This window comes from Heptranchias perlo, unplaced genomic scaffold, assembly GCF_035084215.1.
Source record: "Heptranchias perlo isolate sHepPer1 unplaced genomic scaffold, sHepPer1.hap1 HAP1_SCAFFOLD_134, whole genome shotgun sequence".
NCBI lineage: Eukaryota > Metazoa > Chordata > Chondrichthyes > Hexanchiformes > Hexanchidae > Heptranchias > Heptranchias perlo.
Window position 1 is genome coordinate 1,107,733 of NW_027138580.1, and position 15,779 is coordinate 1,123,511.

General features: G+C 49.8%; 1 protein-coding gene and 1 long non-coding RNA gene across 4 annotated transcripts in view; one reads left to right on the forward strand and one right to left on the reverse strand.

Moving 5' to 3' along the window:
• The first annotated feature begins 838 nt into the window (after positions 1-838).
• The window catches only part of LOC137308609 (zinc finger protein 850-like), a 79,809-nt gene continuing 64,868 nt past the window's right edge, over positions 839-15,779 (forward strand). The window contains exons 1-2 of the mRNA XM_067977228.1: positions 839-1,313; positions 2,635-3,500. Of these exons, the coding sequence (XP_067833329.1) occupies positions 2,914-3,500 (587 nt within the window). The 5' untranslated portion in view covers positions 839-1,313; positions 2,635-2,913. The remainder of the gene's footprint in view (positions 1,314-2,634; positions 3,501-15,779) is intronic.
• LOC137308612 (uncharacterized) overlaps positions 2,606-15,779 on the reverse strand; it is a 65,665-nt gene continuing 52,491 nt past the window's right edge. For 2 of the 3 annotated variants that reach the window (XR_010959574.1, XR_010959577.1), the window contains one exon: positions 3,637-4,285. This is a non-coding gene — a long non-coding RNA (uncharacterized lncRNA). Of the gene's footprint in view, positions 2,688-3,636; positions 4,286-15,779 lie in introns of those variants that run through there. The other variant, XR_010959575.1, reaches the window with a different exon arrangement.

Below are 15,779 nucleotides of genomic sequence, written 5' to 3' on the forward strand. Positions count from 1 at the left end.
ATTACGAGACTAATACATAATGTGTACAGTGCTGTATTACTAGACTAATATAATGTGTACAGTACTGTTACTAGACTAATCTGTGTATAGTACTTTATTTCTAAACTAATAATATTTAACGTGTTCAGTACTTTATTTCTGGGCTAATTACATTACTGTACACAGTATATATTTTATTAGACTAATAATATAATGTGCACAGTGCTGTATTACCAGATTAATTATATACTGTGTACTGTAATGTATTACTAGACCAATATGTGTACAGAACTGTATTACGAGACTGATATATGTACAGTAATGTATTACCAGACTAATAATATATAATGTGTACAGTATTTTATTTCTAGACTAATATATACTGTATGCAGTAATGTATTACTAGACTAATATATAATGTGCATAGTACTGTATTACTAGACTAATATACTGTGTACAGTAATGTATTACGAGATTAATAATTTGTATCGCACTTATTACGAGACTAATAATATACTGTGCACAGTAATGTATTACGAGATATTAAAATATATACAGTACTGTATGACTAAACATGTGTACAGTACTGTATTACTACACTAATAATATATCATGTGTACAGTACTGTATTAATGGAGTAATAATATCATGTGTACAGTACTGTATTACTGGAGTAACGTGTACAGTACTGTATTACCAGACCAATAATATGTAATCTGTACAGTACTGTATTACTAGACTAATATATAATGTGTACAGTACTGTATATATTTTTGTAAATCTGCAGATGTAAAATGGATTAAAAGCCTCCACGGAAATACTCGTTCCTAAAACAAGACTCTTTTACATTGTACAGTACGGACAGGGTCAGATTAGCAGCCGAATGTCCCCGAGAATCGACCTCCCCTGACAGACCCACATCTGGGCCCGACTGGGCTCAGACAGGCTGTCGCGGCTGGAATGAAGTCCTCGGGGTGAAACCCAGCAGCTTCTCCTCCGGCTCGAACTGATGCCACAAAATGGACCGACACAGGAGGCGAGGGGCCGACTTCCGCATCCAGCGCCCACCCTGATGGATCCCGGCTCTGAATTCCTCAGTCTGCAATTTCTGGACTCGGTTCCGTGCGCGGAAAAAAAACGCGAGTAATGGCGGCGGTGGGCCCCCACAATCCCCCGCGCCCCAGAAACCCCTCTATCTCTTCCCTCTGCTCAGACTGCGCATGCTCCCCCAGGCCGCGCCCTGCATTCTGGGAGCAGCCTCGGGCCTGTCGTTTTGTCGCTCAGTCGGACTCGGTGGAAACGGGAGAAGAAAACCGGGAATAAAAAGGCGGCGGGTAGGACCGGGGGCGGGGCGGGGGGACGGGAGCCGCCGGACCATCGAGTGCGCGCCTCACCTCCCCGGCGGGCGGGCGGTCAGTCGCGGCCGCCATTAAAATCGATCCGCTCGGTGAGGCTCCGGGACCCGCACCGCGCATGCTCCGCCCGCCAGACCCGCGCCTGCGCACTGCGCCCCATTCCCCAGAGCTGCCAAAGCAAGAGTTGCATTCGAGCAGCGCCTGTCCCATCCTCAGGGCCCCTCCCCCTCCCACACACAGCCCAGCAGCTGCTGGTGAAGTTGCAGCCACTGTTGCAATGCAGCCAGTGCATGAGAACATAATGCACAGCAGGATCCCACAAGCAGCACCGAGCAGGTGATCTGGTTTTTTGAGGTGGTCGGTTGAGGGAGAAACTCTCCTGCTCTCCTTTGCGGTGGTGGCCGCGGGATCTTTTGCGTCCACCCCGAGAGGGGCAGGCAGGGGCTTCGGTTTAACGTCTCATCCGATGGACGGCTCCTCCGACAGCGCGGAGCTCCCTCGGTACTGACCCTCTGACAGTGCGGCGCTCCCTCGGTACCGACCCTCCGACAGTGCGGCGCTCCCTCAGTACTGACCCTCCGACAGTGCGGCGCTCCCTCAGTACTGACCCTCCGACAGTGCGACGCTCCCTCAGTACTGACCCTCCGACAGTGTGACCCTCCCTCAGTACTGACCCTCCGAAAGTGTGACCCTCCCTCAGTACTGACCCTCCGACAGTGTGACCCTCCCTCAGTACTGACCCTCCGACAGTGTGACCCTCCCTCAGTACTGACCCTCCGACAGTGCGACGCTCCCTCAGTACTGACCCTCCGACAGTGTGACCCTCCCTCAGTACTGACCCTCCGAAAGTGTGACCCTCCCTCAGTACTGACCCTCCGACAGTGTGACCCTCCCTCAGTACTGACCCTCCGACAGTGTGACCCTCCCTCAGTACTGCACTGAAGTGTCAGCCCAGATTTTGTGCTTCTGACTCAGGCGAGAGTGATACCCACTGAGCCACAGCTGACATAGGCCATATTCTAGTGTGTGGAGCATTCTGGGTATGATTGCCCGCCATTGTTCGCACCAATTGCTGATATTTCTGAGATGGGGTTTAGAAACGCAAGGTGCAAATGAGACCGTGAGCCGAAAGAGGTGCATTTGGAGCGGAGAACCAGTGACACACTGCGTAACCGGGCGCAAACATTCATTCTCAGCCCAGACATCACTGAGAGAAAGGAATAAAATTCATTTTATTTGATTTTAAATGGTTTAATTTACAAATTGTATCATGTTTGTGTCATTGTATTTCCCAACACAGATTCAAGGCTTCATTTTTTTGAACGTGGAAGGAGAAATGTTTGTCTGTTGTGTCTGTGGGAAAAGATTTCAAACATCAGTGTGAGTGGAAAATCACCGAGACACACACACCCGAGTGAGAGTGTTCCAGTGCACTGAGTGTGGAAAGAGCTTTAACCAGTTACACAGCCTGAAAAAACATCGCACCGTTCACAGCTGGGAGAAACCGTCCACGTGTTCTGTGTGTGGACGAGGCTTCAACTGATCGTCCAACCTGGAGAGACACAAGGACACCCGGACCATGGAGAAACCGTGGAAATGTGGGGACTGTGGGAAGGGATTCAATTACCCATCCAGGCTGGAAACTCATCGACGCAGTCACACTGGGGAGAGGCCGTTCACCTGCTCCGTGTGTGGGAAGGGATTCACTGAGTCATTCCGCCTGCTGGTACACCATCGAGTTCACACCGGGGAGAGGCCGTTCACCTGCTCCGTGTGTGAGGAGGGATTCACTGAGTCATTCCGCCTGCTGACACACCAGCGAGTTCACACCGGGGAGAGGCCGTTCACCTGCTCCGTGTGTGGGAAGGGATTCACTCAGTCATTCCGCCTGCTGGCACACCAGCGAGTTCACACCGGGGAGAGGCCCTTCACCTGCTCCGTGTGTGGGGAGGGATTCACTCGTTCATCCACCCTGCTGGTACACCAGCGAGTTCACACCGGGGAGAGGCCATTCACCTGCTCCGTGTGCGGGAAGGGATTTGCTCGGTCGTCCCGCCTGCTGCAACACCAGCGAGTTCACACCGGGGAGAGGCCGTTCACCTGCTCCGTGTGCGGGAAGGGATTCACTCGGTCGTCCTACCTGTTGACACACCAGCGAGTTCACCAGTGACTGCAGGCGGTTGGATTCTGCTGTTATTGCTGCTGTTAATCACATCCAGGACTGAACCATGTTCATTCTGGCAGTTGTTAGAATTTACAATGTGAGAATTTGCTTTGTTCTCAATCAAAGTTCATTACATCTCGATATGCGTGAATATCAGAGGCTCGCAAGAACAACAGAGGCCCGCCAGTCATCACATTATCTATCTGGGATGCCCAGGACATAGACTGTCCCTTTGTATTGCCAGGCAGGAGACATCAAGTTAAACTTGAAGCAATTAAACTATTAACACGGCCATTATGTCGAGGTCTGGAGGAATCTCACTTCAATATATATTCTGGGCATCATGTGAGATGACTCACATTCAAGGGGATGATTTAAGAACAAACAGCAAGGCTTTTGGTTTGTTAAGCTGACAGGACGGTCAGAAGTCCAATCGACAGAAGCCAGGCCGGATCACCTTGGGCCTGCAGGAAACCAGTGTGTTTGAGTTTATTGTCTCACCGTAATAGTTCTTATACTATTGGTGTCGGTGTAATAAAGTTGCATTCGGACAATACGCTCGATCCTGACCCACGGGGAATCATTGAATTGAGTTTAAGAGGTTTCCTTCCAGGTGCTTTGTTTCTGCTGACTGGCGGGTCTCACGACTTTGCTTGCGGTGAGGTGACGCTCTTTGAGGGTCGGAGTGAACATTTCCACGGAAATAATTGGCAAAGGAGTTTGTGAGAGACGGTGAGGTCCGTGTTTTTACTGGTTCCTGGATAGTAAATAGTGTTTCTCCTTCCCACTACAGGCAGATGGAAAATAAATAAATTTGTTCCTGTTACATATTACATCGAATGTACAGCACAGAAACAGGCCATTCGGCCCACCTGGTCCATGCCGGTGTTTATGCTCCACACGAGCCTCCTCCCTTCATCTCACCCTATCAGCATATCTTTCTATTCCTTTCTCCCTCATGTGTTTATCGAGCTTCCCCTTAACAAGTGGAAACATCTTCTCTCCGTCTACCCTTTCGAATCCCTTCATAATTTTAAAGACCTCGATCAGGTCTCTGTTCTGGAGAAAAGAGCCCCAGCCTGTTCAATCTTTCCTGATAGGTATAACCTCTCAGTTCTGGTGTCATCCTTGTGAATCTTTTTTGCACCTTCTCCAGAGCCTCTATATCCTTTTTGTAATATGGAGACCAGAACTGTGCCCCGTACTCCAAGTGTGGTCTAACCAAGGTTCTATACAAGTTTAACATAACTTCTCTGCTGTTCAATTCTCTCCCTCCTGAAATGAGCCCCAGCGCTCGGTTTGCCCTTTTTTTCCGGCCTTATTAACCTGTGTCGCTACTTTTAGTGATTTGTGTGTCTGAACCCTCTTCTGCCCCATTTTGAACCCCTCCCCTCCCCTCCCCCGATCCACAGGGCGGTCCCGGCCGGGGAACCCGCTCAGAGACTTCGCTCAAAATCAACCCCCGCCCCCGAATCCCGGACAGTGACCGGGGGAATCCCCGCCCCCTGGACCAATGGGACACCGAGACATCCACTGTGACGTGTACAAGGGGGAATCCCCGCCCCCTGGACCAATGGGACACCGAGACATCCACTGTGACGTCTACAAGGGGGAATCCCCGCCCCCTGGACCAATGGGACACCGAGACATCCACTGTGACGTGAACAAGGGTCGGTCCCTGACGCCTGGACCAATGGGACACCGAGACATCCACTGTGACGTGTACAAAGGGCGGTCCCTGACGCCTGGACCAATGAGCCTGTCAATGGGAAACCGCGCGGCCTGGGGAGCATGCGCAGTCTGAGCAGAGGGAAGAGATAGAGGGGTTTCTGGGGCGCGGGGGATTGTGGGGGCCCGCGGCCGCCATTACTCACCGGGTGCGGCTCAGTGTCACTCGGTTCACCGGGACCTGAACATCATCGGCCTTTGAACAGGGCAGCAGTGAGAGACCGCGCACGTGTTGTGTGTGTGGAGGAGGCTTCAGCCGATCATCAGGTCTGTCGAGAGACAATCGCAGTCACACCGGGGAGAAACCGTGGAAATGTGGGGACTGTGGGAAGGGATTCAGTTCCCCGTCAGAGCTGGAAACTCATCGACGCGCTCACACCGGGGAGAGGCCGTTCACCTGCTCCGTGTGTGGGAAGGGATTCACTCAGTCATCCCACCTTCTGACTCACCAGCGAGTTCACCTGTGACTGCAGGGCTTGGATTCTGCTGTTAATCACATCCAGGACTGAACGACGTTCATTCTGACAGTTGGCGTTTGTTTCTGATGTTAATAATCCCTATAACTGGGCTGGAGTTTAATATTCTGGATAAAAGCCAAAGAAATCAGCTTTGCGTTAAACACACAGTGTGCTGCCTCTTTTTAATGTCGCTAAAGATAAGACAAGTCCTTTTGAAGTGCAGTCCCTGTTGTTACGGGGCAGCCAGCTTGATCCCACAAACAGCAATGAGACGAGTGGCCGTTCAATCAAGTGTTTTTTTTGCTGGTGTTGTTTGAAGCACGAATGTTGGTCCCAGGGCACCGGGAGAACTCCCCTGTGGACAGTATGTTGAGTGGTTGAGATCTCCTGAGATGAGATTGGAGCTAATTGATCTGTCGAAAGCAGTCCAGCAGATCACACGGACCAAGTGTTATCCAGAAAGACACTGACCTTCTATATGATGGACCAGTCAGGAACCGGTCCAGCTCCCTCTTGAAGGCAGAGAGCCAGCACCCACCCCACCAGCTGGGAACGTATTCTAGAGGCTCGGTACTCTCTGGGAAAAGAGGAACCGCCTCACATCCAGTCTATTCCTACTCTTCCATCGTTTAAACTCGTGTTCCCTGGTCCTCCCCAATCTGTTAAACTGGAATAATCGGATGCTATCCAGCCCTGTAATTATTTTATCGGCCTCTATCCGGTCACCTCTCAGTCTACGCTGCTCGAAAGTAAAGAACAAAGGAAGAAAGACTTGCATTTATATAGCCTCAGGACGGCCCAAAGCCCTTTACAGCCAATGAAGTACTTTTTTGAAGTGTCGACACTGTTGTAATGTTGGAAACGCAGAACTCAATTTGCGCACAGCAAGATCCCACAAACAGCAATGTGATGAATGACCAGATCATCTGTTTTTTTTAGTGATGATGTGGAGATGCCGGTGATGGACTGGGGTGGACAAATGTATGAAGTCTTCCAACACCGGGTTATAGTCCAACAGCTTTATTTGGAATCACAAGCTTTCGGAGCTTTCCTCCTTCGTCAGGTGAGTGTGGGATTCCGTAAATGCACAGCATAAATAGTCAGAGAACAATGCCTGGTGATCACAGATAATCTTTCTCTGTAAGGTTTCTCTGTCTGAACCCCATCCACTCCTTTGATTGCTTTGATTATCTCTGGCCTGAGATTATTTTATAATAAAATATTACACTGTTTACTCCAATCCCAAATGAATCTTTGGTGCAAAATCAATCTTTCCCTGTCTCAAAGGTTCCACTTTTTAAAATCTCCAATTAAAAAACGCCGACAATTCCGACTGACCTGCATTTCACACAGAGTGGGACGCCCACAATCCACCAGAAAAAAACAGAGTCTGGTGGGCAATGTGGAATGTTGCCTGTCCCTGAAACAAGGGGAGAGAGAGAGAGAGACACCAGTCAGTGTACTGACAGTAACAAGGGGAGAGTGAGAGACACCAGTCAGTGTACTGACAGTAACAAGGGGAGAGAGAGAGAGAGAGAGACACCAGTCAGTGTACTGACAGTAACAAGGGGAGAGAGAGAGAGAGAGAGACACCAGTCAGTGTACTGACAGTAACAAGGGGTGAGAGAGAGAGAGAGAGACACCATTCAGTGTACTGACAGGAACAAGGGCAGAGTGAGAGACACCAGTCAGTGTACTGACAGAAACAAGGGAAGAGTGAGAGACACCAGTCAGTGCACTGACAGTAACAAGGGTAGAGTGAGACACCAGTCAGTGTACGAACAGTAACAAGGGGAGAGAGAGACACCAGTCAGTGTACTAAGAGCAACAGGGTGACGGGAGAGCAGGGCAGTTGGATGAGTTTGGGATTGATACAGGGCTATGGGGAGAGAGTGGGGCAGTGGGATTAGTTTGGGGATTGATACAGGGCTATGGGGAGAGAGCGGGGCAGTGGGATTAGTTTGGGATTGATACAGGGCTATGGGGAGAGTGTGGGGCAGTGGGATTAGTTTGGGGATTGATACAGGGCTATGGGGAGAGAGTGGGGTATTGGGATTAGTTTGTGGATTGATTCAGGTTTATGGGGAGAGAGTGGGGCAGTGGGATTTGTTTGGGGATTGATACAGGGCTTCGGGGAGAGAGTGCGGCATTGGGATTAATTTGGGGATTGATACAGGGCTATGGGGAGAGAGCGGGGCAGTGGGATTAGTTTGCGATTGATGCAGGGCTATGGGGAGAGAGTGGGGCAGTGGGATTAGTTTGGGGATTGATACAGGGCTGTGGGGGGAGTTGTCAGGTTTATGTCGGTGAACCTGCCACCAATTGGTTACAGTGATGATCTTTTATTTGAACAAAAGCAAGGACCAATACATTCAAGTATTTAAGGAATAATAACCGGAAAACAAGGCATTAATTTACTCCGCTATCCTCTGGGCGGAGATCGTAACTTTTGGTCCTGTCTGTTTATCCTCTTTTCCCTCTCCACCTTGTCTTCTCTGTAACTCCTTCTCTCCCTCTTTTCACTCCCTGACTCTCGAAAGGGGGGTCTCTCTCCTTCCTGTTCCTTTTGGGGGATGGCCCCGGGGCTGTCACTCACACAGTGGGATCTCCCCTGTCGGGCTCACTCTCAAGGGCGCGGTGGCCAACGAGGCCTCGTGTATCTCTCCAGACAAAGGAAGAGCGGTCAGCCCAATTCTCATCTCCACGTTTCACGGGCTGATTGAGTGGCCCTCAAAATGTCGTTGCCTCTGGTTGGCCAATCTTGGGCCTCCAACACTCGAGGGGCCTGCCCCTCAAACCTCCCTTCACTTCAAGGCCGAGGCTGGCGGCCTGGACTTGTTCTCTTCCTCCCTGCCTGTTCCCAGGCCATTAACCCTGAGGCCTCCTTGTTATGTGAGAGACTTCGAGAGCTGTCTCCTCCTGTGGCTGCAACTGTTTCCGTTCGCAGTCTCCACCAGTCGGGCAACTCCCTGAGATGCAAAAGGCCCTGATAAAACTGACAGAAACTCATCAGCTCCCATATATTCCATGTCCTGTTTGATTAATACAGACAGCTGATCATAGAAAGACAGGAAAAGTTACACATCAAAAGTGAGATGTGGACTCAGAGATGGTTCCCTTATCAGTACGAGAGGCCCAGCTATCGTCCTTCCTTGGTTCTGGAATGTGGTTGCCTCGCGACGTGTTCGAACCTACAGGCCCATTTCACTGATCTTGCCTCAGGAAGTGTGTTTTTAACCAGGAGTACTGAATTTGTGTGGAAACTATATTCCCTCACAGAGTGGGGCAGTGGGATTAGTTTGGGATTGATACAGGGATATGGGGAGAGAGTGGGGCAGTGGGTTTCGTTTGGGATTGATACAGGGCTATGGGGAGAGACCGGGACAGTGGGATTAGTTTGGGATTGATACAGGGCTATGGGGAGAGAATGGGGCAGTGGGATTAGTTTGGGAATGATACACGGCTATGGGGAGAGAATGGGGCAGTGGGATTAGTTTGGGATTGATACAGGGCGATGGGCAGAGAGCGGGGCAGTGGGATTAGTTTGGGATTGATACAGGGCGATGGGGAGAGAATGGGGCAGTGGGATTAGTTTGGGATTGATACAGAGCTGTGGGGAGAGACCGGGGCAGTGGGATTAGTTTGGGATTGATCCAGGGCGATGGGCAGAAAGCGGGGCAGTGGGCTTAGTTTGGGATTGATACAGGGCGATGGGGAGAGAATGGGGCAGTGGGATTAATTTGGGATTGATACAGAGCTGTGGGGAGAGACCGGGGCAGTGGGATTAGTTTGGGATTGATCCAGGGCTGTGGGGAGACAGCGGGGCAGTGGGATTAGTTTGGGATTGATACAGGGCTATGGGGAGAGAGCGGGGCAGTGGGATTAGTTTGGGATTGATACAGAGCTATGGGGAGAGACCTGGGCAGTGGGATTAGTTTGGGATTGATCCAGGGCTGTGGGGAGAGAGTGGGGCAGTGGGATTAGTTTGGGATTGATACAGGGCTATGGGGAGATTTGTTTGGGATTGATACATGGCTATGGGGAGAGAATGGGGCAGTGGGATTAGTTTGGGATTGATCCAGGGCGATGGGCAGAGAGCGGGGCAGTGGGATTAGTTTGGGATTGATACAGGGCTATGGGGAGAGAATGGAGCAGTGGGATTAGTTTGGGATTGATACAGGGCTATGGGGAGAGAATGGGGCAGTGGGATTAGTTTGGGATTGATCCAGGGCTGTGGGGAGAGAGTGGGGCAGTGGGATTAGTTTGGGATTGATCCAGGGCTGTGGGGAGACAGCGGGGCAGTGGGATTAGTTTGGGATTGATACAGGGCTATGGGGAGACAGCGGGGCAGTGGGATTAGTTTGGGATTGATACAGAGCTATGGGGAGAGACCTGGGCAGTGGGATTAGTTTGGGATTGATCCAGGGCTGTGGGGAGAGAGTGGGGCACTGGGATTAGTTTGGAATTGATACAGGGCTATGGGGAGATTTGTTTGGGATTGATACATGGCTATGGGGAGAGAATGGGGCAGTGGGATTAGTTTGGGATTGATCCAGGGCGATGGGCAGAGAGCGGGGCAGTGGGATTAGTTTGGGATTGATACAGGGCTATGGGGAGAGAATGGGGCAGTGGGATTAGTTTGGGATTGATACAGGGCTATGGGGAGATTAGTTTGGGATTGATACAGGGCTGTGGGGAGAGACTGGGGCAGTGGGATTAGTTTGGGATTGATACAGGGCTATGGGGAGATTAGTTTGGGATTGATACAGGGCTGTGGGGAGAGACTGGGGCAGTGGGATTAGTTTGGGATTGATACATGGCTATGGGGAGAGAACGGGGCAGTGGGATTAGTTTGGGATTGATACAGGGCAATGGGGAGATTTGTTTGGGATTGATACAGGGCTCTGGGGAGAGAGTGGGGCAGTGGGATTAGTTTGGGAATGATACACGGCTTTGGGGAGAGAATGGGGCAGTGGGATTAGTTTGGGATTGATACAGGGCGATGGGCAGAGAGCGGGGCAGTGGGATTAGTTTGGGATTGATGCAGGGCTATGGGGAGAGAATGGGGCAGTGGGATTAGTTTGGGGAGAGACCGGGGCAGTGGGATTAGTTTGGGATTGATACAGGGCTATGGGGAGAGAGCGGGGCAGTGGGATTAGTTTGGGATTGATACAGGGCTATGGGGAGAGAATGGGGCAGTGGGATTAGTTTGGGATTGATACAGAGCTGTGGGGAGAGACCGGGGCAGTGGGATTAGTTTGGGATTGATACAGGGCTGTGGGGAGACAGCGGGGCAGTGTGATTAGTTTGGGATTGATTCAGAGCTGTGGGGAGAGACCTGGGCAGTGGGATTAGTTTTGGATTGATACAGGGCTATGGGGAGAGAATGGGGCAGTGGGATTAGTTTGGGATTGATACATGGCTATGGGGAGAGAATGGGGCAGTGGGATTAGTTTGGGATTGATACATGGCTATGGGGAGAGAGCGGGGCAGTGGGATTAGTTTGGGTTTGATGCAGGGCTATGGGGAGATTAGTTTGGGATTGATACATGGCTGTGGGGAGAGAACGGGGCATTGGGATTAGTTTGGGATTGATACAGGGCTATGGGGAGAGAGTGGGGCAGTGGGATTAGTTTGGGATTGATACATGGCTCTGGGGAGAGAGCGGGGCAGTGGGATTAGTTTGGGATTGATACATGGCTGTGGGGAGAGAACGGGGCATTGGGATTAGTTTGGGATTGATACAGGGCTATGGGGAGAGAGTGGGGCAGTGGGATTAGTTTGGGATTGATACTGGGCTATGGGGGGAGAGTGGGGCAGACCCCTGGGGAACACCACTGTACACCTTCCTCCAGTCCGAAAAACAACCGTTCACCACTACTCTCTGTTTCCTGTCACTTCGCCAATTTCCTATCCATGCTGCCACTGCCCCTTTTATTCCATGGGCTTCAACTTTGCTGACACTTTATCAAAGGCCTTTTGGAAGTCCATATCCACATGGACCGCATTGCCCTCATCAACCCTCTCTGTTACCTCAACAAAAAACTCAATCAGGTTAGTTAAACATGACTTTCCTTTGTTAATCCACAATTGTCCAAGTGACTACTAATTCTGTCCCGGATTATCGTTTCTAAAAGTTTCCCCACCACCGAGGTTAAACTGACTGGCCTGTAGTTGCTGGGTTTATCCTTACACCCATTTTTGAACAAGGGTGTAACATTTGCAATTCTCCAGTCCTCTGGCACCATCCCCATATCTGAAGATGATTGGAGGATTATGGCCAGCACCTCCGCAATTTCCACCCTTACTTCCCTCAGCAACCTCGGATGCATCCCATCCGGACTGAGTGACTGATCTACTTTAAGTGCAGTCAGCCTTTCTGGTACCTCCTCTTTATCAATTTTTAGCCCACCCAGTATCTCAACTACATCCTCTTTTACTGTGACTTTGGCAGCATCTTGCTGCAATTGTACAGGGCTTTGGTGAGACCACACCTGGAGTACTGTGTACAGTTTTGGTCTCCTTATCTCAGGAAGGATACACTTGCCTTAGAGGCGGTGCAGTGAAGGTTCACTGGATTGATTCCTGGGATGAGAGGGTTATCCTCTGAGGAGATGTTGAGTAGAATGGGCCGATACTCTCTGGAGTTTAGAAGAATGAGAGGTGATCTCATTGAAACATTAGATTCTGAGGGGGCTTCACAGGGTAGATGCTGAGAGGCTGTTTCCCCTGGCTGGAGAGTCTAGAACGAGGGGACATCGTCTCAGGGTGAGGGGTTGGACCTCTCTTCATGAATAGATCTCCTTATGGTCTCTAATCACCCCCACCCCTCCTCTTACTACCTGTTTACTATTTATATGCCGATAGAAGAGTTTTGGATTCCCTTTTATTTTGGCCACCAGTCGATTCTCATACTCTCCATTTGCCCCTCTTATTTCCTTTCTCACTTCCCCTCCGAATTTTCTATATTCAGCCTGGTTCTCACTTGTATTATCAACCTGACATCTGTCATACGCCCCCTTTTTCTGTTTCATCTTACTCTCTATCTCTTTTGTCATCTAGTGAGCCCTGGCTTTGGTTGCCCTACCTTTCCCCCTCGTGGGAATGTACCTGGACTGTACCTGAACCATCTCCTCCTTAAAGGCCCACCGTTGTTCGATTACAGTTTTGCCTGACAATCTTTGATTCCAATTTACCCGGGCCAGATCCGTTCTCAACCCACTGAAATTGGCCCTCCTCCAATCAAATATTTTTACTCCAGATTGCTCCTTGACCTTTTCCATAACTAATCTAAACCTTATGATATTATGATCACTGTTCCCTAAATGTTCCCTCACTCACACTTGCTCCTCTTGACCCACCTCATTCCCCAGGATTAGATCCAGCAATGCCTCCTTCCTCATTGGGCCAGAAACATACTGATCAAGAAAGTTCTCCTGAACACACTTCAGAAATTCCTCCCCCTCTTTGCCCTTTACACTATTACAATCCCAGTCTGTATTAGGATAGTTGAAGTCCACCATTATCACTGCTCTATAGTTCTTGCACCTCTCTGTAATTTCCATGCAAATTTGCTCCTCTATCTCCTTCCCACTAGTTGGTGGCCTATAGAATACACCCAGTAGTGTAACGGCACCTCTATTGTTTCTTAACTTTAACCAAATAGATTCTGTCCTTGACCCCTCCAGGACACCCTCTCTCTCCAACACTGCAATATTCTCCTTTATCAATACTGCCACCCCCCACCCCCTTCATTTCTTCCCGATCTTTCCTGAACACCTTGTCTCCAGGAATATTTAGTTGCCAATCCTGCCCTTTTCTCAGCCAGGTCTCCGTTATTGCCACTACGTCATATTCCCACGTGGCTATTCGCGCCTGCAGCTCACCAACCTCATTTACCAGGCTTCGTGGGTGGTTGCGGCAGATTTATTGAATCTGTTTCCTCCTCCCTTTCAGGCAGTGCAGTTTAGTTTGTGGAGGGTCGGTAAGGAGAGTGTTACAGAAATCCAGCCCCAGGGCTATGAAGGCCTGGGTTAGGGTTTAGATGCACAGGGGTCAGAGGTGACCCAAAGTAGGGTCACCAACAGGTCAGATGTGGAAGTCGGGGGAGGAGCTGAGCTGAACAATGGGCCCATTGTGACGTTTCAGGGACCAATCAGCAGTCCTGGAGGCGGGTGGAAGAGATGGAGACCCGGGAACGGGGGGGGGGGTTTGCAGGGGGGACATTGGGCCCCCGAGCTTTGGGCACCCCCTTTTTGCTGGGGTTGCTTTTGCTTCTCCAGTAATATTTTTTTTAAACCATGTTCTGTTTCTCCCATCAGTTGTTTAATTGTCCACCGCCATTCAAGGCTGGATGTGGCAGGACTGCAGAGCTTTGATCTTTAATTTGCCTTTTGTTAAAGGCAAATCATGTTGAACTAACTTGGAGTTTTTTGATGAGGTAACAGAGAGGGTCGATGAGGGCAATGCGGTGGCTGTGGTGTATATGGACTCCCAAAAGGCGTTTGATAAAGGGCCGCAGAATAGTCTTGTCAGCAAAGTTGAAGCCCATGGAATAAAAGGGGCAGTGGCAGCATGGATAGGAAATTGTCTAAGTGACAGGAAACAGAGAGTAGTGGTGAACGGTTGTTTTTCGGACTGGAGGAAGGTGTACAGTGGTGTTCCCCAGGGGTCGGTACTAGGACCACTGCTTTTTAAAAAAATATATTAATGACTTGGACTTGGGTGTACAGGGCACCATTTCAAAATCTGCAGATGACACAAAAAGTGGAAATGTGGTAAACAGTGAGGAGGATAGTGATAGACTACAAGAGGATATAGGCAGGCTGGTGGAATGGGCGGACACGTGGCAGATGAAATTTAACGCAGAGAAGTGCAAAGTGATACATTTTGGTAGGCAGAACGAGGAGAGGCAATATATAAACTAGAGGGCACAATTCTAAAGGTAGTGCAGGAACAGAGAGATCTGGGGGTATTTGTGCACAAATTGTTGAAGGTGGCAGGGAAGGTTGAGAAAGTGGTTAAAAAAGCATACGGGATCCTGGGCTTAAAAAATAGAGGCATAGAGTACAAAAGTATGGAAGTTATGATGAACCTTTATAAAACACTGGTTCGGCCACAACTGGAGTATTGTGTCCAATTCTGGGCACCGCACTTTAGGAAGGATGTGAAGGCCTTAGAGAGGGTGCAGAAGAGATTTACTGGAATGATTCCAGGGATGAGGGACTTCAGTTATGTGGATAGACTGGAGAAGCTGGGGTTGTTCTCCTGAGAGCAGAGAAGGTTGAGAGGAGATTTGATCGAGGTATTCAAAATCATGAAGGGTTCAGATAAAGTAAATAAAGAGAAACTGTTCCCATTGGTGGAAGGGTCAAGAACCAGAGGACACAGATTTACGGTGATTGGCTAAAGAACCAAAGGTGACATGAGGAAAAACTTTTTCACACAGCGAGTGGTTATGATCTGGAATGCACTGCCCGAGGGGGTGGTGGAGGCAGATTCAATCATGGCCTTCAAAGGAGAACTGGATAAATACTTGAAGGGGAAAGCGTGAGGGAATGGGACTAACTGGATTGTTCTTGCAAAGAGCCGACAGGGGCTTGATGGGCCGAATGGCCGCCTTCTGTGCTGTAACCTTTCTACGTCTCTATATTAAAAAGACTTGATGCACTGTGTGTTTAACACAAAGCCGAATTATTTGACATTTATCCAGAATATTAAACTCCAGCCCAGTTCTTGGGGTTATTAACGTCAGCAGAAACAAACCTCAACTGTCAGAATGAACATGGTTCAGTCGTGGATGTGATTAACAGCAGAATCCAAGCCCTGCAGTAATTTGTGAACTCGCTGGTGAGTCAGTAGGTTGGATGACTGAGTGAATCCCTTCCCGGACTCTGAGCAGGTGAACGGCCTCTCCCCGGTGTGAGCGCGTCGATGAGTTTCCAGCTCCGACGGGGAACTGAATCCCTTCCCACAGTCCCCACATTTCCACGGTTTCTCCCCGGTGTGACTGCGATTGTCTCTCGACAGACCTGATGATCGGCTGAAGCCTCCTCCACACACACAACACGTGCGCGGTCTCTCACTGCTGCCCTG